Consider the following 24,112-nt stretch of genomic DNA (forward strand, 5'->3'; position numbering starts at 1 on the left):
CAGGAAGTGAGGACTGATTTGATGGGTGTCTTTCTTTTATTTTTTTGTTTGCCCCTCTGGCCTACCGCTGCAGACGTGGAAAGGAGGGGCTGCTTGGATATGCATCACAAAGGCTTCCTGCAGTATTGATCTGCAGTGGGTTAAGGCAGTCTATCAGCAAATGTCCCCCTCTCTGGGAGAAAACAATAGGAGATTAAAAACACACAGCTTGCCGGGCGGGAGGCTGCTGATGGGCCTTTATCTGGACCCAAAGGTCAGTGTGTACAGATATAATCCACTTTCACTTAACAGCTTCATTTAAGGCACCTCTGATGCAAATGCTGACATTAGAGGAAAAAGGGCTTTTTTGGTAAAAAAAAGGAAGTTGAAACTTGCGTCTACATTTTGGTTTCTGAATGAGAGGCCGAATGGAGGCGTATCAAGCTTATGTTTACAGTCGAGAGGTACATTTATTATTGATTATCTTCATTACAGGCACCAAGGTAATAAAGTCAGATAGAAATGAAGAAACCAAATCACTGTGAAACCTGCAACCTGCTTTTGGAGATACCCTGTAACTATTAAATACAGCCTTTACATTTATTCCTCCTTCTCTTTTTCTGTTTTATTATTGCCATATCTTGAAAAAAATCAACTAGAGCACATTTGTTAAATATTGACACTTTTGTTTTATACACACAAAAAAAAAAAATACCTCCATCAAATGTATTTAGTGCCTCTGGATGCAGTTTGTTCTTACAAGCTTTGCATATCTAGATTCTCTTAACAAAATAGTTTAAGCTAATTTATAAGAAACAGAGAGCTTCAGTTAGCTGTAATTTTTAACTCTTTTCCCTGATTAATGTCTAAATCGAAGCTGGATTTGACTGTGGCATTCTGAAACGTAAACAATAAAAAGCAGGTTGCAGTTTTTCCTAAGAACTCATCTTCACTCTCATGTCCTGCATCATTTACTCAACCGTCTAATTTTTTTCTTTTACAATGTATAAAAATTCAGTTATGATTAGACAGTCAACTATCAATTATCTCTACTTGATGACTGATTATCTTCTATTTGTTTTTGGATATTCTAATTAATTAAATCAAAGTTTGTGTTTTAGTTATCTGAAAAAAAAAAGACCCACAAGTCTTTAGGTAGGAGTTGTAAATGAATAATGGATGTAAAGCATCTTCAGCATATTGGTAGGGCTTTCTTTGTGTAGCGCGTGATTTATTACCACCACCCACTGGACAGAAGGTGTAGTGCAGTTTTCTTTGCAGCTTCTCAGAGCAGTGAAAGAGGATACATTCTGTAGGCTTTCTTTCAACTTAGAAAAACAATAATTTGGCTTTGAAATACTTTTACAGTAACACAACCTTTTAGGATACTGCTGCCTTTTATTAAGCTCCATATTCCTATCATTTCACACCAGCAAATATTGAAATATATCCCTTCAGTAAGATGCTTCCACCTCAATGCTTCACAGAGCTGATGTTTTCATGTTAATGCATATTTTGAGTTTACCTGTAGTATCTGAGATCTAGGAAAAAATGTTTAACTTTAGTCACATTTGACAAGAGCACTTTCTTCTGCATCGTCTGAAAAACTGCAAAGACCTCTTATATTGGCATCTTCCTTTATTTCACGCTATCCATAAAGGCCTGATTTGTGGATTGCGATGGTATTAGGAGCTCTGCTAAAAGAGTCTCCTCCTAGGGCTGTACATTTCTGCAGCTCCTCGTTTCCTACAATCCTTAAAGGAATAGTACACCCAAAACATGATTAGCCTTCATTTTCTACTCACCCCCATGCTGAACAACACTCTGGAGTACTTTTTTGATATCTCAAATGCATCTGGAGATCTGGGAGGCTTCTTGCTGTCTGCTGACATTCAAATAATGGAGGTCTATGGCGCCTGAGGCAGAAAGGTCCATAAAAGTCCACAAAAAACGTTTCAATATTCCTCCATACTGCTCGTCCAATGTAATCCAAGTGTCCTGAGTGGGTAGCGTCCAGAATTTACTCAAAACGAAGTCATTTAGAATGTTTTTAGAGCATAAACAGTAGTGTATAGGATTTCCTAAAAGCGCGTTCACAAGTCTACGGAAACCGCGGCAGACCAAACCAGACGAAAGTGCGCATTCAGCTCGGCAAAGAACTCATGCTCTTCCTCAACACTGAAGTCCTCAGACATTTTTCTTTCGTTGTTTCTTTCTTTGCACAGGTAAACAGCACATTTCTTCTTCTACGCTTGCATTATCGGCAGAGCAGACGCTGAATGCGCACTTTCATCTGGTTTGGTCTGCCGCGGTTTCCGTAGACTCGTGAACGCGCTTTTAGGAAATCCTATACACTACTGTTTATGCTCTAAAAACATTCTAAATGACTTTGTTTCGAGTAAATTATGGACGCTACCCACTCAGGACACTTGGAATACATTGGACGAGCAGTATGGAGGAATATTGACACGTTTTTTGTGGACTTTTATGGACCTTTCTGCCTCGGGCACCATAGACCTCCATTATTTGAATGTCAGCAGACAGCAAGAAGCCTCCCAGATCTCCAGATGCATTTGAGATATCAAAAAAGTACTCCAGAGTGTTGTTCAGCATGGGGGTGAGTAGAAAATGAAGGCTAATCATGTTTTGGGTGTACTATTCCTTTAACTGTACAACTAACTGCCCTGTTCAGTGAAAACCAGGTTTCTTCTGTGAAAAACCTCCCCAGAGCGCCAAACTCTATCAAATGCGAGGATTTCCCCACTAAAGGCAATCAAGACAATGAACTGCAGTCGGGTCAAGACCCTGATGAAGACGACAAGCTTTTATGAGTTTCCCTGAGCTTTTGCCAACAGATCTAGAATGTTTTGGTCATCCGAAGTAATTGTTGAAGCATCTGTCTGGGAGGCTGGCCTCAGATAATCTTAGAGGGAAGAAGCTGAATATTTGGGCCCTGGGCCTCATATGATCTAAAGTTGTGAGGCTGGGTGGATGTGTAACAAGAGTAAAAACAAACAACGCCGTTGGAGAAAGCTTGTTAGAGAGATTAACATTCAATTCATGGGCCACTCTGATGGACATTCCCACAGTCAACATGCCATTTACACTTCATTTTAAAAACTGTGGCATATTGTGTGATTGAAGAAGCATATTTTAAAGTAGTCGTTTATTATGGCCTGCTGAAGGCACACCTTTGTAACAAGCTGATGGACGAGGATCTGGATATGTCACACCTGTAAAGGTGGAAAATTTATCCTGGCAAAAGGGAAGTCATCTCTAATACAGATTAAAACAGATTTGTGGACAATATTTTAGATATAAGGCTTTTGTGTTCACAGACTCTTAGATTTTTTACTTCAGTTTCCCTATATATTATTTGTTTGGCATAAAATAAAACTTGGAACAGTGTTGAAACGTGTTTTATTAACATTTGCCGTTCATTTTACAGACATTCAGCTTTAATGAGTAATCAGAAATTCACCAAGAAGTTTTTGCTGCCCAGGTTTGTTCTTAAGTATTACAGAATCATAAATGCAACACAAATAAGCCCATAGGACCATTAAACAGCATAAAACAATTCATACTTAACTGCCTTAAAGTCTTAACTATAAAATTATTCCAAACCATGTTCATAAACAAACTGGTGTTGATCGTCTTAAAAACGAACTCTACAAGTTGTTATGGAAATGAAAAAAAACAACAACAAGACTTTAATTTAACAAAGTGCCTTATTTGCACTGAGATCAATAGTCACTTTTAGGCTCGCTGAACCTGCGCTTCTTAATGGTTCCAGGGGCAGATGGCTCCTGGCTGCTGACGAGGTCGTACTGGGAAACCTGAAAACAGCAGAGGGCTCGGTGTTAGCTACTTTCTAGACTTCATAATCACAGTAAATTATTTGCTTCTTCATAAAATCAATGTTAAATGATTTTTGCTCTCACCATCTTCTCCTTGATTCTGGTCGACTGCTTCCTTTTCATGGTAACGTTTGTCTCCTGCCCACACAGATGCTAACATTTTTAAAAACATCCATCATCTGTTGCTACTAAAGCATCATATCAGACAAAGGAAATTAGAAAAAATTTAATCATTCATTTAAGTACATTGATTCTGTGGGAAATAAAATAATCATTCTCATTACAAATCCTTGAGCCAACATTAACATTTATGATAAACATAATTTAATATATATAAAGACTTTGAAAAGCTAAACAGTGCTTAGAAATGTTGATATTTCACAGATTCAAGGTGCAAATGTGAGGTGACACATCACAAAGGGAACGGATCTCAGGAGGAGAACAGATGAATATACGGAAAACCATTCATTCCTACTGTGAGGCACAATGGAAGATCCACGTTGCAGCAGGCTGCGTTAAAGTACTAAGCATCATGAGCTCTTCAGGATCTTTAATTTGAAAAAACTAAGAATGGACACTAATATTGAACGATGATAATAGTCCAACATATTCTGCCAAATCAAAACAAAAATGGTTCTGAAGATACAAAAGCAGCTGTTTTTCATGGCCGCCTCAGTCTATAAACCGTAGTCCTATAGGAATAATGAGTTTGCTAAAGAGAGTTTAGGGGAGGATCTAAGTAGGATCCAGAGAGACCATTAAGGAAGGTCAAAGATCCATCTGTGAAGCGTTAAAGAACAAGCTGCAGTGCTGTTCAACTCAGAATAAGGGTTGTTCGAAGGACTGATTGTACACAACTCGGTAATTTGTGTATTTCATGAACTTTCAATAGGAAAACTGAGATAGGAATAAGATATATGAGCTGTGAGTGCGGGTTAACTAAAACTATCCATATAATTTCCAAAAATGTATAGTAGATCTGTTATTATACACAAACAGCAGTACAATTTAACTCAATAAATATTTTTACATCTCTAAACCTCACTAAGTTGTTTGTTTTTGTCAGGACTCCTGTTTTTGTGTTTCTGTATTTGTCTCCCTTCATCCACCAGGAGGCGCCTGGTTCTGGTCCGCCTCCTCACACACCTGCTGATGGTTTCCTCGTTAAACGGAGTGTTCTTAAGCTGCTGACTGCCACTACGTTGACGCCAGAGTGTTTGCCAGTTTAGGGTACTCTAGCCAAGCTGAGCTTTTTGTCAACCTGAGTTTAACTTTGTTTTTGTCTTTGCCTCTCGGCAGGAAGTCATCCTGCAAACTGGATTTCTCGGACCTTCACTCCCTGGAAGGATCAACTGAGCTTCAAACTGAGCTGGGGTTCAAACAAGAGGTTTGGATCCTCTTTCCCCAAGAGATGATTTGAGCTTCTCACTGAGAAAGGGATAATTCTCCACTACGACCCGTTCAAGTAACGCAGGATATCTGAGTGGCAGTCAGTTTCTCCGTTCATCAACTTTCTACCGCATTCTGGGTAAACCCTGTTCCGCCCTCCACCGAATCAGACAAACACTGGAACCACGGCACACAGACAGGAGTCAAAGATTCAACAACTTCTCTGGAAACGTGAGTCGGCAACCAAATCCTCTTCTCCAAGTTCACAAATCAAATTCCCCACTGAGCCTGAACTAACCGCTGTGTCTTCCCCTCACTTTACAGTTCTGGTTGAGCAGTGTTCAGAGCAACACTTCTCCCTCTGTTTAACTTCTTCAATAAAACCTTTGAAACCTTTTCCCTGGTCTCTCTGTTCGGTTATCTGCATTTGGGTCTGAACTTTGTAACATCATGACAGTTTTTTAACGAATAATAATTTTTTTTATTTAACATAAAGTCATGTTGAGTATATATACCCATAAAAGACACTTCCTTTGTGTCAAGGCACCCCTTGCAACCCAGCTTGGGATAAAGCCTGTCAGAAAATGGATGGATGGATGTGTCAAATACCTCTAAACCAGAGTAAAACTGTTGCATTTGAGAACATTTTTTTTCAAACAAATTACTAAGAAAATATTTCAAAAGAGGCAGCAGAAAAACAAAAACACATCTGATGTAGCTACTCCAATAAAGGCCGGGTCACACCGGTTGTTTTAATCTTCGATTTGTGTTTTTTTTCACGTCATACTGACTGCGTATAAAGAGGCTCCGACTAGGTAGGATGAGAAGATATATGCAGAGTTTTTCTCAATCCTGTCTCTGTCCCACACAAATTGAATTTGACAGGGATATTATAAAAAGTTATTAAAAATAAATAAAAAATAAAAAACAGCCGGTGCAGCTATAAAGCAAAGCCCCACTTCATGAGTCTGTGTATCATCTCTTAAACCGGAACAGATAGAGGATTGTTATTGGCCAATATTAAAAAACATAATGGGAACTACGTTTAAACAAAAGGAAAAGTTTTTGTTTTATTTTTTATTTAGTCATAAACAGGGGAGAGTGATAAGCTGTCCTTACCTACACTCTCTGTCCCTTATTTATTTATTTTTTCATAGAAGATCACTATTTACTATACCTTTTTTCTGTCCTCCTGAAGTTTGTTGAAGTTAATTTTTTCTCAAGGAAAGTGATAAACTGAGCTTTCTGTCCCTTGGTTTTTTTTGTTGCAAGGCTCAAATAAGATCACTACTTTATCCGTTTTGTCTCCTCCTGAACTCCTATCATGGGTAAGGTGTTCATTTTTTAATGTGTCATTGACTGTTTTTGCACTAGTCAGTCCCACATGCTATATATGTGCTGTGCAACTCCAAAACTGTTTTCACGTTCGATTGACAGATTTTATTTCGTAGTTTCCCCCAAAGTGGATGTGTTTTACTTTGTAACCACTTCTCTCTTCCTGTCAGACCCATGGAATTGCAATTGAACTGATGCATAGTCCGGCTAAAATAGACCTGGGGTCTGTCATAGTCAGAGCTACAGAAAAAGTGTCGGCTGTGATCATCCCAATTGACTCTTAATGAGCGCTAAACGCTACGTCATCCAACAAGATTTTCTGTGCACATAATTGGATTCGTTGTGGTCAGAACTTAAGATTCTCTAAAATGTTTATCCAGAAGTGCTAACATAGTAAGTAGCCAGTAGCCTTGTACACATTAACAAACCCTCAATACTCCAGGCCTCTAGAAGTCATCATGTGAGGAATGCAGATTACATGTAGAGGTCGGCCTTTGAACCACTGCAAAAGGCAGCTTACTTTTTGTATGTGATTAAGAAACATCGATGATAACTACACATGCAATTTGAAGAAAAATTATTATTTCCAAAAAGTTTCCGTGAAAATCCCTGTGATGTGTCAACCTTCAACATGTCACTTAAGCAGTTTGTTCCTGTTAATGTCCAGTGTTACCTGGAAGGTTTCTAACCCTGAGAATTCCCTGAATGTTTCAACCCACTTACTAGCTGGTAAAGAGTAACAGAAACCTGAATATTCACTTGTTTTAAGTAGATTACTGACCACTGTGGACCTGTGCCCCTGAGTCGGGGGCTGAGATGCTAAGGACAAAGATTTAACCTGATAAGCCAAACATGTTTTAGTACCAATTTCTGAATGAATACATACATTGAAATTAAAATAACTCCATAGTTCTCATGTGTTAAGATTTTTGGTGCTTGTGTAAAAGAGGCCCATAAAATAAGTTTATGATTTTTTTAGTGTAAAGGGGAACAGCTTTTTTTACATTTGGCCCTTGATTTTACCTTATTACATCATGTTCTACTCACCCATATGTTTTGTGTTATTTGGAGCCGTTCTGAAAATATTCGGTTAGGTTATATCCAGGTAACGTCTTCCTATGGGCAAAGAGTTGAAGACACAAACTGAACTGTTCATAATTTTATTCTTTATGGTACGCCAGCATTCATAACATGTAGGCGAATCACTGTCCCCCAAACATCCACGGTTATATTTTTTATATTTCTATTTTTTAACAACAAAGCAGCGTTTGTATGACGTCACCCCCGTGTGCGCCGGCTACCGTTCATTCATCCTGTCCGCTGAACTGCTGCTAGTTTTACTCACATGCCTGGAAGATGTCTAAATATAAGAGGTAGAGCGTAGGCGCCTGGTGTAATGTACATGGTTAAATAAAGTTGTTTTTTTTGAAAAAGAAAAAACAAAAACTCCAGACCGGCAGGCGGATGATGTCATACACACTCCGCTTTGTTTTTAAAACATATAAATATAAAAAATATAACCGCGGATGTCTGGGGGACAGTGATTCACCTACATGTTATGAATGCTGGTGTGCCATAAAGAATAAATTATGAACAGTTTAGTTTGTGCCTTCAAGTCGTTGCCCATAGGAAGACGTTACCTGGATATAACCTAACGGAATATCTGCAGAACAGCTCCAAATGACACAAAACTTATATAGGTGAGTAGAACATGATGTAATAACGTAAAATCAAGGGCCGAATGTAAAAAAAAACGAAATTCCCCTTTAAGCGACATTATTGATGTTCCAGGTCTCTTAGGTAACAGAAAAATTTCCTGATCCCCCTTAGTACTTCCTGGACCCACTAGGGGATTGGGGTCCAACATCCACATTAAAGACACAGCTGCTTTAAGATCCTTTTCAGTGATGTCTTTTGTCTAATATAATATATAAATATTATTATTTTTATTTTTCTGACACTTTTTTATGCTTTTGTACGGTGACCTTGAGTGTCCAGAAAGGCGCCTTTATAAATAAAATGTATTATTATTATTATTATTATTATTAATATTGTGTTGTTTTTTTGTTTTTTTTTACTGATTTGCACTAAATAGGAAACAATTAGCATTGAATTTCATGTGATGCAACATACATCACATGTGGATGAAGTCTCGGTCAGGAGGAACAAACATACCTCGGGGACATCCTCACCACTTTCCTTCTCTTCTTCTTCCTCCTTATCAATGCACAATTGGATCTCTACAGTTGAAAAAAAATACAAGTTACTGTTTTAACTTAAGATAAACATTTTCCTTTTTTTTTTTTCAACTTTTAACTGCTGTCATTATTACAACCCCTGCTAAATAACCGGTATCATTATACAGGATAACAAAGGTATGTTGTGTTCAATGTATAGGCTCTAACAAAATCATCCCTGTACAAATGGAATTGCAGGTACTTTACCCAATAAGGTGGTAAATAACATTTATAGGATCAGTGATTCAGGAAAATGTTAAATATTTGACAAACTGCCTTATTTGAGTTGTTTACTTATTATTATTATTTGGGCTCTTTTTTTATGGAAGGTCAAAAATAGACTTGGGGGTAAAAACCTTTGATTTACCTAATTTTTATATGCCCTGATCAAAACAGCCCATTTCTATAACAAGGTTAGTTTTTTAAAAATAAAATCGTAAGTTTTGACTCATAAGTTTTATCCAGGTTTGCCTGAACATGTGACATAAAAGTATCATCAACAAAAATGGTTTGGTATCCCTTGATGCATGGCCCTTGATGGTCTTTTCACCAAATCAAATTTCCGATAAAAGTAAATTGTGTCCAAAGAGATCTCTATTCCTTTTATGTGATTATTAATTTAATGACTGCATACTATATAATCATTAATCTGATTAGCAGCTACGTAATTCCATTACAAAAACATGGTAATCAACTTCAAACTCATCTCCATGGTTTTTCTTTCACCTGTACAGGAGCTTCTGCAAAACTCATTGAATGCAGCAGCACAACTAAAAAGCCCTATTGTAATACTATATTACAAGCCTAATATTGTTTACACTCCATGCATTCATGCTGCCACTAGTACAGTCTAGGTGCAAAACAGGAAAATGTGACATCATAACCACCAATATTATGATACAGTATCAGAGAGATTCCATGTTATCTTAATTCCGTTTTTAGAAGTTAAAGGTGATGTGTAGAATGCTCCTGTCTTTCCACACTGAAGAAAACTGATGCATTGTTTTTTTGCATCTACTTAAGTACTATTATTTCATGTTAGCAGCGTAGGACATGAAACAATTGTGTTAAAGTAACTGAATTTGCTTAAGTTAATGCAAGAAAAGGATGCATTATTTTTTCATTCAAATTAGCTCAGAAACATCAAATATATTTTAAAGGAGTTTTTTATCCCTCAAATGTTTCCCTGTTCCTTAATCACACTATATTTAGGTGCCAAAGTATAATAATAATATTTCACCACCCATTGCTGGATTATTAATTGAAGAATGTTTTAAAATTGTTTACACTGTGTGAACAGTCAGCCTTCCAAATTACAATGGCTCATTAAGTTCTTTAACCATCATTAAATTAAGACCAGTTGAGACCACCAATGAGTAAGTGAACCTTTCATTTATTTTCCATTGCTGGATCTTAAATCTTTTTTGAATAACTTAACTTCTAATTTTAAGCGTTTTTAAATAGATGTCACTTTGTACTATTACCTGTGTTATCCATGTCTGTAGTGAAGTTCTCAGACTCCTCCACTAGCTTGAGATCAGGACTCTAAAGATTAAAACACATTGAACAGTGAAGTCACAAGCAGTTAACAAACATACAGTAATAAAACAGTGGATTGCCATTTTTGCAAGATTTCAACTTTTAAACAACTAACTGAACTAACAGACTCCATGTCTGTTTTCTCAATAAGCAAACTAAGGCAGAGAGGAAGGACTCTGACTCCATGGAAGTTCGAGTCCTCACAGGAATCCCAAGGCCCCTCTGCCTAATTTTGTTATCGTTTTTAAAGATGTCACTGTTGGACGAACCTGTGTAAGGTTGATTGGGTCTTCAATCTCCAGAATCCATTTTTTATTCACAGAAACACCCTCTTTAACCTGCAGATAGAAAAACACTTGGAGGAATCAGTTTGCATGACAAATAAAAAAAAACAACAATGCTAAAATAAGTATTTTTTACAAAGCTAGTTTACTATCAATTGCTTCACCTGTTCCAGTCTGTGTTTCTCTGTGGCCATGTCAAACTTCAAACAGTGGTAGGGGGTTTCAACTTTGCCAAAGGTCAGTGTGACCGGTTCCTGCTCAAACACTAGTGTGGTTTCTTCAGCCTCTTGGAAACCTGGAGGTTGGTAGTCCTGAGGAGTGACTTTACGAAGGAAAAATAACAAAATAACTCGTAAATACAGGTTAGTTATTCAAGGACAATGAAACAAAAAAGGTTTTAACACTCTAATATAATCTTTAACACTGCTCAAAGCCTGATGTTAAATGATCTAATACTGATTCTCTTGGATTAAAGGATCTAGTGCCATCTAGTGCAATATTTGTAGATTGCAATCAACTAACTACTCCCCTTGTCTACTTGTCTGTCTTCTAGCAAGGAGAGAAGCATTGTTCATTAAAGGTATACTCCATATAGAAACATTATTCTCTGCACCACAAATCAATAATGGGAAACTGTGACAAGAGGGGAAATGATTAGGAAGGTTCACATTGTCGGTGACCTGTGGCTCCTTTATTTCAGAATAAAAAGAACATTTTCAGTATTTTCAGTAAGAAGACAGACAAAACTGATGCTGTATCTGGGAGTGAAAATCAGTGTTGCATCGATACCAGTATCGGGCGGGGCCTCAATCCAGCACTAAAATGGTGGCATTGGTATTGGCGAGTACCAACAAATAGGGCACCGATACCATTTTGAGAGCCAAAAGTTTCTTCCACTGTTGTCACCCATTCCAGGTAGGCAATAAAAATTTCTTCTAGATTCACTTTGTATTAGTGTTTTTCCTGCTTCACAAAGGTAGGCAGCAGCTTGACAAAGCCATGATGGCAATTGTTTTACATCCAAGTAGTATGCAGTTCTTCATATATACACATACACATTAATTTAAAACAGATGGTATACGTATGGTATCGGTATCGGCCAATACTGCAAAGCCAGGTATCGGGGCCAAAAAATGGCATTGGCGCAACACTACAGAAAATTCAGACTCTGCTATCTGTAGTAAGGTTGGGTGATATGTAAAAAGTTCCAACCTATATTTATCAGTCCAACAAATGGCAATGTATGATATATTAAGGCAAGTGACTTTGTGGGCAAAGACAAGCATAGCTTCAAAGCACGTCTTCTGCACCACTGGTAATATTGTTAACAACCACAACTGAAACCCAATAAGGTAAACATGCTTGTTTTCTTGTCAAAAGTTTATGGGTTTTGTCCAGTGGGAATGGTTTACTCTTTTCCAGTTGTCATGTTATGAAACATAAATTTTTCATTTGTATATCTAAATGTGAACAATTGAAGAGACAGAAAATTGGGGAGAAGATTTTTTTTTTATGGAAAGCGAAAATTCACAATTGGAAATGTTCATTTCATGAATTTTCCCTTTTTATTTATGTTTTTGTTTAATTTTGTATTTGTTGTGACAAATTCAAATCCGTAAAGGACGGAGCGTATGGAGTGAACACAGAGAGAAAAACTCTCTGGTTCGGTTGGGCTGTTTGAAAAAAAAAAAAAACTGCTTGTCTATGGTTTGGATCAGTTCTTTTTTGTGTCAAGTTTAAGTAGATAAACTGCTGCTGAATTTGTTCTTTGTTTGTTTTTTTGTTGTTGTTGTAGGCCATGTCTTAGCCCATAGATCAAGAAAAGAAACAATGAAATTGCTTAAAACACGATCGTTGAAGGGCTGAGTCAATTGTCGATGGATTCATCTAATCGTCCAACATTAATCTGGAGTAAAACACCACTCTGATTAGATCAACACTGAAACCAACAAGTACAAAATCAAAACATTAACATCTAGGCAACAAACACCCTAAAACTTCACCAGCTTAGAACAGCTGAATTAGAGTCTTATCAAACTGAACTGGAAGATTTTCTCTCACCATCGTCATAGTAGGCCAGCTTCATGTTGAGGCAGACGTTTTCTGGCAGAGGACCCAGGTTCTGCATCAGCGTGTACAGTTTCCTCACCAGTAAGATGCTTGCTTTTTTGGTAGTTCCCACAGACATCATGGAAAACTTCTCATTGGTTTTACTAATGAGGAGGAAGAACACAGAGAGAGCCTGGACCAATTGTTAAAGTTAATAAATTCATCACTTCAACCGCCTGTCAAGTAGTTGGTTCAATATTGTAAATGCAGAAGGGATGAAACAATTAATCGGATTAATCATGATTAATCGATTATTGAAGTAATCGTCAACTAATTTAGTAATCGATTCATTGTTAACTGGAGACTCTGAATCATGTCCTTAGCTGAAAGAGCAACCCACTTAGAGCAGTAATTATATCAAAATTGTAAAAACATAAAAAAATTCAGCTGTCAATATGCTCTATCTAGAACCCCTTAAGTGAAAGTTTGTGTTTCACCTGCTTTAATTTTATTTAAAAAAAAACTTATTTAAAGAATGTTTGGCTTTCAGATTATTAAATGATTAATCATAAAACTAATTGACAGATTAATTAATTTGCAAAACAATTGTTAGTTGCAGCCCTAAAATGCAGCTTTGTTAAAAATTTATTAAAACTTGAAGCCGTTGAAGTGTTTGATTAAGTTTTTATTATGCCTGTGAGGACCTCAACCTGTGTATTTCAAGGCTATGATTTATTCTCATCTTACCATGACTTGAAGTTAACCAACATCATGTTTTGGGGGATGGAACTGCATTAAAGGTCATATTACTGATATCACATTAAAATTGAAAACAGATTTAAACTAGAAAAGCACTCAGACCAGACCTCTGCCAAGCAGCAAATATGGCCTCATATTGTTACCTACACCTATAGCTAAAACTTGCAGGTCTGGATCATGATTTTTGAAGTCTGATGCTGAGAATGTCAATAGTCATTGCTGCCACCCTCTGGTTTAGGTGGGAACTGCTTGTTTCCTCCCTACATCACCATCTCCCTGAATCCTTTAAAATCCAGAATGTGATTATGATCTGGATCATTGTCAAAATGTTTTGGGATTGCTCTTTGGCATGAGGCACAGCTCTGATAAAAAATCCATTCATAACTTTTCAAATTATCGTGTACACAGGCAGACAAACACACACAAACTTTCTGTGAGGTAAAATGTGTGCACTCCTTTACTATCAGAGTAGCCAAACGTTCAGACATAAAAATACCTTTCAAAATCCACATTTGTTCCTTCAGGGGCGTATTGGATCCTAAACTTGTAACACTCAGTCACTCTCTATAGGAAAAAGGTTATAGGTTACAAAAAATACAAAATAATGATGAACAGTCGCACTTAGACCAGTACCTGGGGGTTGCTTGGGTCAGTAAAGAGCTACAAAAAATAAAAAATAAAAAAAATACATGGATTAGAATATACATAATTTTTAAAAGCCCAAATAATTTTTTTCAATAGAGAAGAAATAATACAGTGACACTTGGATTGGCGTTGCAGTTTGATACTTATTTTCTCAAATCTGTAGAGATGGTTACTAATACTTACAGACATTATGACGACCCTCAGCTGAATAAGAACATAAACCAGGACAAATTTGATCACATTAGCTTAATAAGGAAGACATACTATGTTGAAAAAGAATAATTTATTCTACATCATCCATAATTTCTAGGGCTGGGTATTTTCATCAAAGTCCTGAATCGATTCGATTTTGATTCATACAGTTCTAAATCGATTAATTTCGATTCAATCTGTTTTTACAATAATGAAAGTGGTTCAACTGTGTTTCAAAATACTCATGTTTTTTATTTTTTCCTGTCAGATTAAATACAAAGTGCAAACTTGTAAATCAGACAGTTTAAACATGAGATATGAACAAAACTGTCTCATAAGTGCAAACTTGTTTGTGAAAAGTGAAAAAGAGAAGCCTCACTCGAGCAAGCAGATGTGGCACAGCAGACATGCATGAGCTGCAATATCTTCAATGCACAAACCATATTTGCAGTGTTGTCTGTAATAACTACAGGGTGTTTTCTGGTCAGCCCCCATTTGTTAATGTCTTTAGTCACCTATAGGGTATTGGGCAGCTGTCTGGCTTGAAGTAATCTTGAGTGCATCTTTCCTGCTTATTTGAATGTGAACGTCACGTGGGTCACTATAAAATGAATCTATCTTATTACCTAGACATCGATTTTGCAAAAATGTAAAGGAATCGATTCAAAATCGATTAAATCAATTTTTTTACCCAGCCCTAATAATTACTAAATCAAATGATCTCTCTGTGGGTTCAAAGCTGAAACAAGACTTACATATTTCTTCTCGATGGCATCAAAACAACCCGCCATCCTGGAAGAATGAAACACTATTTATTTACAAAAAATTTAAAACGGTTGAATATCTGAGTCATTGGCTCTATTTTAAAGTAGCACCAGAAATATATGAAATATAATCTCTTAAAAGTGCAACAATGAAGTGTATTGTCACTCAAACCCTCTCTTTTAACATGCTCACAGTTAGGTACCGGTACATTTAGTTAATCGGTGCATCTGAGTGGAGTCAGTGCAGTTTACCACTTGAGTATGTGAGAAGTTCCTGGACAGTTGTGGTCCTCTTTCAGGATCATCACTTTCTGATCTGAAATTAAAAAGAGGGCAACAGTAGAGGGAAGAACATTTTTGATTATAGAAATCCATTAATGTATTGAATATGTTTTTCAATTAACTAGTTAATTTACATTATTTTAATGAATTCATGCTTCTACATAATCAAACAAAATTGAGACTATATAAAAAAACCTTTTACAGAATACTTTAAATTAATTGCAAAAATCTAAATATGTAAAAAATGCACATTCACACACTTAATTATATAAAAGCATAAATAAAAATTTTAATCTTAAATTGTATATATTCTATGTTTATAAATGTTTATACCTTTTGTCTGAAGCGTTTTCTTAATTGCTTATTTAAAGGAATAGTACACCCAAAACATGATTAGCCTTCATTTTCTACTCACCCCCATGCTGAACAACACTCTGGAGTACTTTTTTGATATCTCAAATGCATCTGGAGATCTGGGAGGCTTCTTGCTGTCTGCTGACATTCAAATAATGGAGGTCTATGGCGCCCGAGACAGAAAGGTCCACAAAAGTCCACAAAAACGTGTCAATATTCCTCCATACTGCTCGTCCAATGTAATCCAAGTGTCCTGAGTGGGTAGCATCCAGAATTTACTCGAAACGAAGTCATTTAGAATGTTTTTAGAGCCTAAACAGTAGTGTATAGGATTTCCTAATAGCGCCCCCATGCGCGCTCACGATTCTACGGAAGCCGGCAGACCAAACCGGAAGAGAGTGCGCATTCAGCGTCTGCTCTGCCGATAATGCAAGCGTAGAAGAAGAAATGTGCTGTTTACCTGTGCAAAGAAAGAAACAACGAAAGAAAAATGTCTGAGGACTTCAGTGTTGAGGAAGAGCATGAGTTCTTTGCCGAGCTGAATGCGCTGGTTTGGTCTGCCGGCTTCCGTAGAATCGTGAGCGCGCATGGGGGCGCTATTAGGAAATCCTATACACTACTGTTTAGGCTCTAAAACGTTCTAAATGACTTCGTTTCGAGTAAATTATGGACGCTACCCACTCAGGACACTTGGATTACATTGGACGAGCAGTATGGAGGAATATTGACACGTTTTTATGGACTTTTATGGACCTTTCTGTCTCGGGCGCCATAGACCTCCATTATTTGAATGTCAGCAGACAGCAAGAAGCCTCCCAGATCTCCAGATGCATTTGAGATATCAAAAAAGTACTCCAGAGTGTTGTTCAGCATGGGGGTGAGTAGAAAATGAAGGCTAATCATGTTTTGGGTGTACTATTCCTTTAAGAAGACCATTCTTTCAGCAAATGGCCTGTTTTAGACTCTGCACCATTACTCAAGGTAATGATTTGATTTTAATAAAAAAAACTGTTGAAAATTATTCTAATAACTGATTAATCAAAATTGATCCGATCAATCGTCTCAGAACACTATGTGTTCTTACCGTCAAGATATTTGGTCCCATAGGCTCTGCCTGGGAATATCCCCCTGAGGTATGTGATGCTGGAAACAGCGATGGCTAGAAGCTTCTTTACAGCAGCAACTGACTGTTGCTCAGAGACAACCTCATTAGGCAGCAGCTGGATAGCCTGCAGGAGTGGAACAAATAGGCTTTAGAGTTTAAGAAGTTTTAGTTGTGCACGGTTAATATTTTCAAAATAAGATTTTTTTTAAATTAAACTTCTAAACTTAAATATTCAGTGTCATGATTTTATCTAAGGCTCTGACCAACATGCAGAAAACCAATACAGGGAGACCAGGGGAAAGTTTAACAGGTTTATTGAGAAGTTTGTGACGAATACAGTGTAGCTCTGAATGTTGTTCAGCCGGATCTTGAAAGTGAGGGGAAGACACTGCGGTTAGTTCAGGCTCAGTGGGAAATTTTATTCTCGAACTTGTAGTAGAGAAATAGGTTGCAGACTCACATTTCCAGAAAATGGTTGACTCTTTTGACTCCAGTCGGAGTGGGGGTGTTCCAGTGTTTGTGTCATTCGATGGAGGGCAGACAGGGTTTACCCAGAATGCGGTTGTTTGAAAACGAACGGAGAAGCTGACTGCCACTTAGGTTTCCTGCGGTACTTGAACGGGATGTTGTGGAGATGAATCCCCTGCTCAGAGAGAAGCCCCAAACGATCCTTGGGGGGGAAAGGGTTGATCAGAACCACAACCTTGAATCCTTACCCCTTGCTCACACTGGCTCCGGTGCGGTTACCGAGCCGACGGAGACCGCAACTCCCGCACACCCCCTCTCACACCGCCCTTTTGACTACGGTGCGGTGCGGCTCTGCGGCTCCGGCAACAGGTCCGGAGATTTAACAGAAGTTCACCTGAGTTCACGTAACTTCACGCGATAACACGGCCAAAATAAGGATATTTGCAAGAGTTTGTTGCGGAGGGCTCCGGCACGCCGCAAGGATAGCTTTCTTGCGGAATTTTCTGCAGCGCCGGAGTGTCTCGGTAACCGCAGCCGGACAGCTCAGCAGCCGGTGAGAAAGGTTTACGTCTTTTTAATGACTTGGAATCACTGCGGCGCCGCACCCACCGCACCGCAACGGTAAGACCGGAGTCGGTGTGAGCCTGGGGTCAGCTCAGCTTGATTCTCATTAGATCCTTCCAGGGGAGAGAAGGTCCAAAACATCCAGTTGCAGGATGACTTCCCAAAACTGGCAAACACTCTGGCGTCGAGGTAGTGGCAGTTAATAGCTTAAGAGCACTCAGTTAACGAGGCAACCCTCCACAGGTGTGTGAGGAGGCGAATCAGAACCAGGTGCCGCATGGTGGAGGAAGGGAGACAAACACAAAACACAAACCACACAGACAGGAATCCTAACATTCAGAGTTTTTCCCCCTTTCTTTCTGTGCATAATTTCAGCATTTGACCAAAAGCTGGCTGACTGGATCTAAAGGTCTTCTTTCTTTCTTTCTTTCTTTCTTTCTTTCTTTCTTTCTTTCTTTCTTTCTTTCTTTCTTTCTTTCTTTCTTTCTTTCTTTCTTTCTTTCTTTCTTTCTTTCTTTCTTTCTTTCTTTCTTTCTTTCTTTCTTTCTTTCTTTCTTTCTTTCTTTCTTTCTTTCTTTCTTTCTTTCTTTCTTTCTTTCTTTCTTTCTTTCTTTCTTTCTTTCTTTCTTTCTTTCTTTCTTTCTTTCTTTCTTTCTTTCTTTCTTTCTTTCTTTCTTTCTTTCTTTCTTTCTTTCTTTCTTTCTTTCTTTCTTTCTTTCTTTCTTTCTTTCTTTCTTTCTTTCTTTCTTTCTTTCTTTCTTTCTTTCTTTCTTTCTTTCTTTCTTTCTTTCTTTCTTTCTTTCTTTCTTTCTTTCTTTCTTTCTTTCTTTCTTTCTTTCTTTCTTTCTTTCTTTCTTTCTTTCTTTCTTTCTTTCTTTCTTTCTTTCTTTCTTTCTTTCTTTCTTTCTTTCTTTCTTTCTTTCTTTCTTTCTTTCTTTCTTTCTTTCTTTCTTTCTTTCTTTCTTTCTTTCTTTCTTTCTAAAACTCCACATAAAGCTAAATTCCTCCCAAGCAGCACAACTCAATCTGATACTTTATCTGGATCAATTAATATTCCAGTCAGAATCTTCATTAACATTTATATTTACTTCCTCTTGTCTCGAAATGTTTTAGAGGTGGAAAGGATTAAATTTTCGATGTTATTAAAGCATTTTGTGCTCCACATTTTATTAAGAGGAATGAGGTAAAAACATACACACACACATATATATATATATATATATATACACATACATACACACACACACACACACACACATATATATATATATATATATATATATATATATATTACAATTCAACATGTATTGTTTTTGCTTTGAATCAGGGGTTTTAAAAACAAAAGTTTTTTTTAAGATAAAACCTTCCTGAATAAATGCAGTAACTTTTGTAGTTTTGCTGGAGCTTTAAACAATAATCATAACTCTACAGTCATTTTTCAAAATAATGGTTTTTAAAATCTCTTAATCTTTCTTTCATGCCCCCACACAGTCTAACTTTTTTCTTCATGGGATGGCACAGTAGGTGCTGCAGTTGCATGACTTTTCTTCAGCAGTATGGAGGGCACTGACTGGGAGTGCCCCGATACAACAGTTTCATTAAAGCTACAATGTGTAACTTTTAGCGACATCTAGCGGTCAGACTGCAGCAACATGAACATCTCCCCCCCACCGCTTCTCCCCCCCAACAGTACGGCGAGCGTTACGGGACAAAATGTCTTCCACGACGTCCACATCACCTACCTTCTCAAGTGATGAGGTTTGTTTACATAGATCATTTTACAGATAGTATTTCATTAGTCTGTGTAGGGTATAGATTTCATGTAGACTTAAGATAATAAATATACCCGTTATTTTTTCTACATCGTTGTGACATTTTGGCGATCTCGCAATCGCTAGTTTGTTGGCTCTGCCTGCCGTAGCGCAAAGATGTCTGCCTCCATGGCTGCGAGACCCGCTCCTATGTAATTATAAATAACGAATTCTAAGGCAACGCAAATATTAAGGTTAAGAGGCTGAGCTCGTAGATGATGATAAAATAACATAGTTATGTATAATATATTACATTTCTGACTGTATATCCCTGTAATTATTACACACTGTAGCTTTAAGATAGGATACTAATATAAATGCTTTGAGAATGGTCCGATACGAGATTGACCCAATACAATACCAGCATGAATCATGCAGGCTTTTATTGCTCATTTTATATTGTAGAATGTTAGAAAGGGCTTGATGAAATAATATTACTAAAACAGGGGAAAACAGTCAACAAAGAAGGTGTGAAAACAAACCCATGTAAAGTTAAGTGTTTTAAGATTTTAGATGCCAGCTGATAAAATTGTATATTAGTTTACACATAGGGCAATAGTTGTATTTTGCAATCGATTAATCTGTTGATTAATTTTTTCATTTCATGGATTAAAAATCAGGTAGCCAATTCTTTAAAGAAGACTTTTTACGAAATTAATACAGGTGAAGCTCAGACTTTTCCACTTTAGGAGTTCTGGATAGAGCATATTGACAGACATTTATTTTCTATCTTAGATGCAAAATGTTCATGTATTTTTTACATTCTTGGTTTAATAACTGCACTTACTGGGTTGCTCTGTCAGCTAAAGGCCTGTTTTACACTCTCAATAATCCAGTTAACAATGAATTGATTACTAAGTTAGTAGTTATTTAGTTAGTTATTTAAATAATCAATTGATCACGATTCATCCAAATAATTATTTCAGTTCTATTTACAATAAATAGTTTTGATCAGATTTTCAAATAGCTGTAGATTACCAGTTCTTTTCTTTGCAATATCATAAATGCTGCCTATTCTGGGGAAGCAATAAAAAGAAAAGTAAAGGAGGCTGAATCAACCTTCAGTAATGAAGAGACAGAGATACAGAGAAGCTGCAAACATTTTTAAAAATCCATCATACATCAATCTTCTATTGCTTGTCTACCAGAATCATGGGGAGGGGTGTGACTTTTCCATTGTTGGGTTGAAAGCAGGGTACACCCTGTACAGGTAGCATGTCTATCACTGAGACATACAACCATGTACACACACCTCAGGACAATTCAAAGCCACCTAACAACTAGGGATGCACGATATTGGGATTTTGCCCGATATCCGATATGCCGATATTTTAAAACTCATGTAGCCGATAATCGATATCGATACCGATGTTAAAGCTGGACAAAAATAAGTAGTCATTGAAAATAGCAGTTTTGTTATCCACTTCTGACACTTTGAAAAATAATACAGTCAAATATATTTTCATATGCTGATATCTACGACGGAGTATTAGGGCCACACATGAAGAGAAAAAATATTTTTGACATGACGAGATTAAACTCGACATGTCGACTTTAAAGTCGACACGTCGACATTAAACTCAACATTTCGAGAATAAAGTTGAAATGTCATGTTGAGTTTAATCTCGACGTGTCGACTTTAAACTCGCCCTGTCGACTTTAAACTCGCCATTTCGAGAATAAAGTTGATATATCGTGGCGACTTTAATCTCGACATTCCAAAGTTTGGAGAAAAGAGCAACCGCGCTCCACAGCTGCAGTCTGCGTTTTAAGAGTGAAGGTAGTCTTTGACGTGCTGCAACTATATAATCATCACAGGAAGCGGTGGCCTACCAATAATAACGTAACATCTTTCCCTATGCTTACCCAGGCTCGCAGTTCTGAATTTGAGAACATGTCAGTCATTTCAACTTTATTCTCGAAATGGCGAGTTTAAAGTCGACAGGGCGACTTTAATGTCGACATGTCGAGTTTAATCTCGTCATGGCAAAAATATTTTTTCTCTTCATGTGTGGCCCTAATACTCCGTCGTAGATATCAAATAGATTTTTAAAAACGCGGTATTGATCTATTTTACTTTCAAAATCTCGTGAAATTGCATCGTTCTGTTACAAACTCTCCTGATATTTTGCAAATTCTTGTGAGATTTTGTTAGTAAAATAGATCGATACCGCGTCAATGTATCAACATATAAAAATATGGAAACATTTCGTGAATTTTCGGGGGATTTTGCAGCATAACGATGACATATAGCAATATTTCATTAGTAAAAGAGATTGATTTGGTGTTTTTAAATGGCAATATATCAGCATATGAAGATATTATGATATTTTAATTTATAAATATTTTTTCCCTCGTCTTTAGAAGTTTTTAAGTCTGTAAAAAAAGAAGTTTTTTTTTAGACTTTAGAAACTCAGAAGCTGATCAAATATCGGGTTAAATATCGGTGGGGTGGCCGATGTCCGATATTCAGTTTTAAGGCCGATACAGGCCGATACCGATAGGGGGGCGATTATATTGTGCATCCCTACTAACAACCTATTAGGCATGTTTCTAGACTGTGCGAGGGACAACCCGGAGTAAACAAGACAAAAGACATGGAGTTTATACGTTCTAAATCACATGGATTCAAACCAAAGACCTTCCTGTTACAAGGCAACAATATAAACTGCAACACTATGCAGTCAGAATTTTAAACATTTAAAATAAATGCTCCAATTTTTCTATTTGTTTGGTAAAATACAAAACACACTGAAGGGTTGTTGAACATTAGTAAAAATCATGATCACTACTTTTTGGTCAACTACAACTGATGATAGTATGATTACTCTTAAAGTTTAAAATATAGTGACATTTTTATTACATAGGTAAAATATATAATAGAAAATTGCCAAAGAGGATTGGAGTCAATAAAGGTATACTTGATATATAGCCATATAGAAAATACAAGAAGCAAATATAAAATTGTAACTCATTTTAGTTTGTTTGAAAGATTTCTTCTGAAACATACCACGAATATTGATCATTATCCATATTATATATTGTTGATTTAATGACAGAGACATTTACTTTGAAACTTAGACGGATTTTATTTTGTCATTTTGCATACACAAGTGTAAACAAAAAGACAATTCGTTAAGTTCAGCTCTCTGGACTATTTCATTTTTTAAAGTGCATGATAAGCCATGATAAGGTAAGCAGCAGCGATAAAAACATTCTGATGAACAAAAGTGATGTAAACATATGACTGTATAGTTACAGTTCTAACATTTAGTTGTTGTTTTTTTTTTTAATCTAAAACAAGAGATATACAGTGAGGAAAATAAGTATGCTGCTATTTTGCAGGTTCTCCCATTTAGAAATCAAAGTTGGATTCTTGCTGATTGTATGGGGTGGACAGGTGTCTTTATACAGCTAATGACCTCAAACAGGTGCATCTGATTGAGGATAATGGAGTGGAGGTGGACATTTTGAAGTCAGAATAACAGGTCTTGAGTGTCAGAATTCTATTTGATCGACAGGTGTTCAAATTCTTATTTACAGCTGTATCATACAAATAAATAGCTACAAAAAAATCCTATATCTTGATTTCTGGAGTTTTTAAAATTTATTTCTAGATTATGTCTCTCAAAGTAGACATGAACCTACCATGAGAATTTCAGACCACTCCATGATTTCTAAGTGGGAGAAGTTGCAAAATAGCAGGCTGTTCAAATACTTACTTTCATCACTGTACAAAGATAAATTGTGTTGAGTGATTGTCCTCTTTAATATAGTTCAATCCAACCCAACTGTAATGAGAAAATTTATAATCCATAGGTGATAAAAAACAACAATCTAAATAAAATTACCTGCGAAGGTCTTACTCGCTGAACACTGGCCATTGATTGAGAAATGTTATAAAACACAAAATACAAATCTGCAAAGATAAAGAAAGAAATCTCAGAGAATATATTGAAGTGACAAAAAATGGCTGGTCATTATGTTAGCTAGCTAATTTTATTCAGTTATTTCAACTTTTTATGTTTTTTGAGGATCGCCTCCAAAATAATAAAGCTAAAACTATAAAAAAAAAATAGAGAAATTCATTAAATTCAAATGAAAGCAATAAACCGTTACGTTTAACTATTACCTTCGGCAGTCCCTCACAATCAGAAGTTTAATCAACCGCAAACGTTAAAATTAAAGACGTAAAGGGGTTGCCGTAAGCAGCCAATCACAGAGCAGGAATAACAGCACAACAGCACAAACAGCTTGCTGTGCTAGGAATATAATTTTTTATGGGCCAAAAATTACATTTAAATTAAGTTTAACATATATGTTCAATTGTATATGTTAAACCAAACTGAAAACCGTTTTTTTCTTCTTATCTACTTTGCGTTGATGCAGTGTCACGCGGCCCCCGCATTGCCGCGGCCGACGATATCGAAATCCCATTGGGTTGTTGGCTGTCAATCACATATCTCAACCTGAATGGCTATATCTGATTGGCTAAGTAC

At 36.8% G+C, this 24,112-nt stretch overlaps 1 protein-coding gene across 2 annotated transcripts; it reads right to left on the reverse strand.

The window, feature by feature from the left end:
* Nucleotides 1-3,388: 3,388 nt before the first annotated feature.
* Nucleotides 3,389-24,021, reverse strand: hormad1 (HORMA domain containing 1). Of its 2 annotated transcripts, XM_038282452.1 has the most exons (15): nt 23,746-24,021; nt 23,465-23,532; nt 16,750-16,894; nt 15,282-15,345; nt 15,021-15,057; nt 14,257-14,277; nt 14,062-14,088; nt 13,925-13,992; nt 12,682-12,833; nt 10,785-10,942; nt 10,606-10,674; nt 10,282-10,342; nt 8,736-8,800; nt 3,921-3,989; nt 3,389-3,815 (listed from the first exon to the last, which is right to left on the reverse strand). In XM_038282452.1, exons 2-15 carry the CDS (start codon nt 23,495-23,497, stop codon nt 3,723-3,725), a joined length of 1,062 nt encoding a protein of 353 aa, XP_038138380.1. In that variant the 5' UTR covers nt 23,498-23,532; nt 23,746-24,021; the 3' UTR covers nt 3,389-3,722. The 2 variants fall into 2 exon arrangements, with proteins under 2 accessions (XP_038138380.1, XP_038138381.1); XM_038282453.1 differs by lacking the exon at nt 23,746-24,021 and having other exon boundaries at nt 3,921-3,974; nt 23,465-23,497.
* Nucleotides 24,022-24,112: the final 91 nt, after the last annotated feature.

The sequence above is a fragment of the Cyprinodon tularosa genome, unplaced genomic scaffold, assembly GCF_016077235.1.
Source record: "Cyprinodon tularosa strain WSP-4 unplaced genomic scaffold, ASM1607723v1 ctg183, whole genome shotgun sequence".
In the NCBI taxonomy this organism is placed as follows: domain Eukaryota; kingdom Metazoa; phylum Chordata; class Actinopteri; order Cyprinodontiformes; family Cyprinodontidae; genus Cyprinodon; species Cyprinodon tularosa.

Coding starts and splice junctions, on each gene's coding strand:
- hormad1 (XM_038282452.1), bottom strand. CDS start 23,497: ATGGCCAGTGTTCAGCGAGTAAGACCTTCGCAG. Junction 10,343..10,605: donor ACCCAATCAACCTTACACAG/GTTCGTCCAACA, acceptor TTTAATCTTTAG/AGTCCTGATCTCAAGCTAGT. Junction 3,990..8,735: donor GTGGTGAGGATGTCCCCGAG/GTATGTTTGTTC, acceptor TAAAAATGTTAG/CATCTGTGTGGGCAGGAGAC.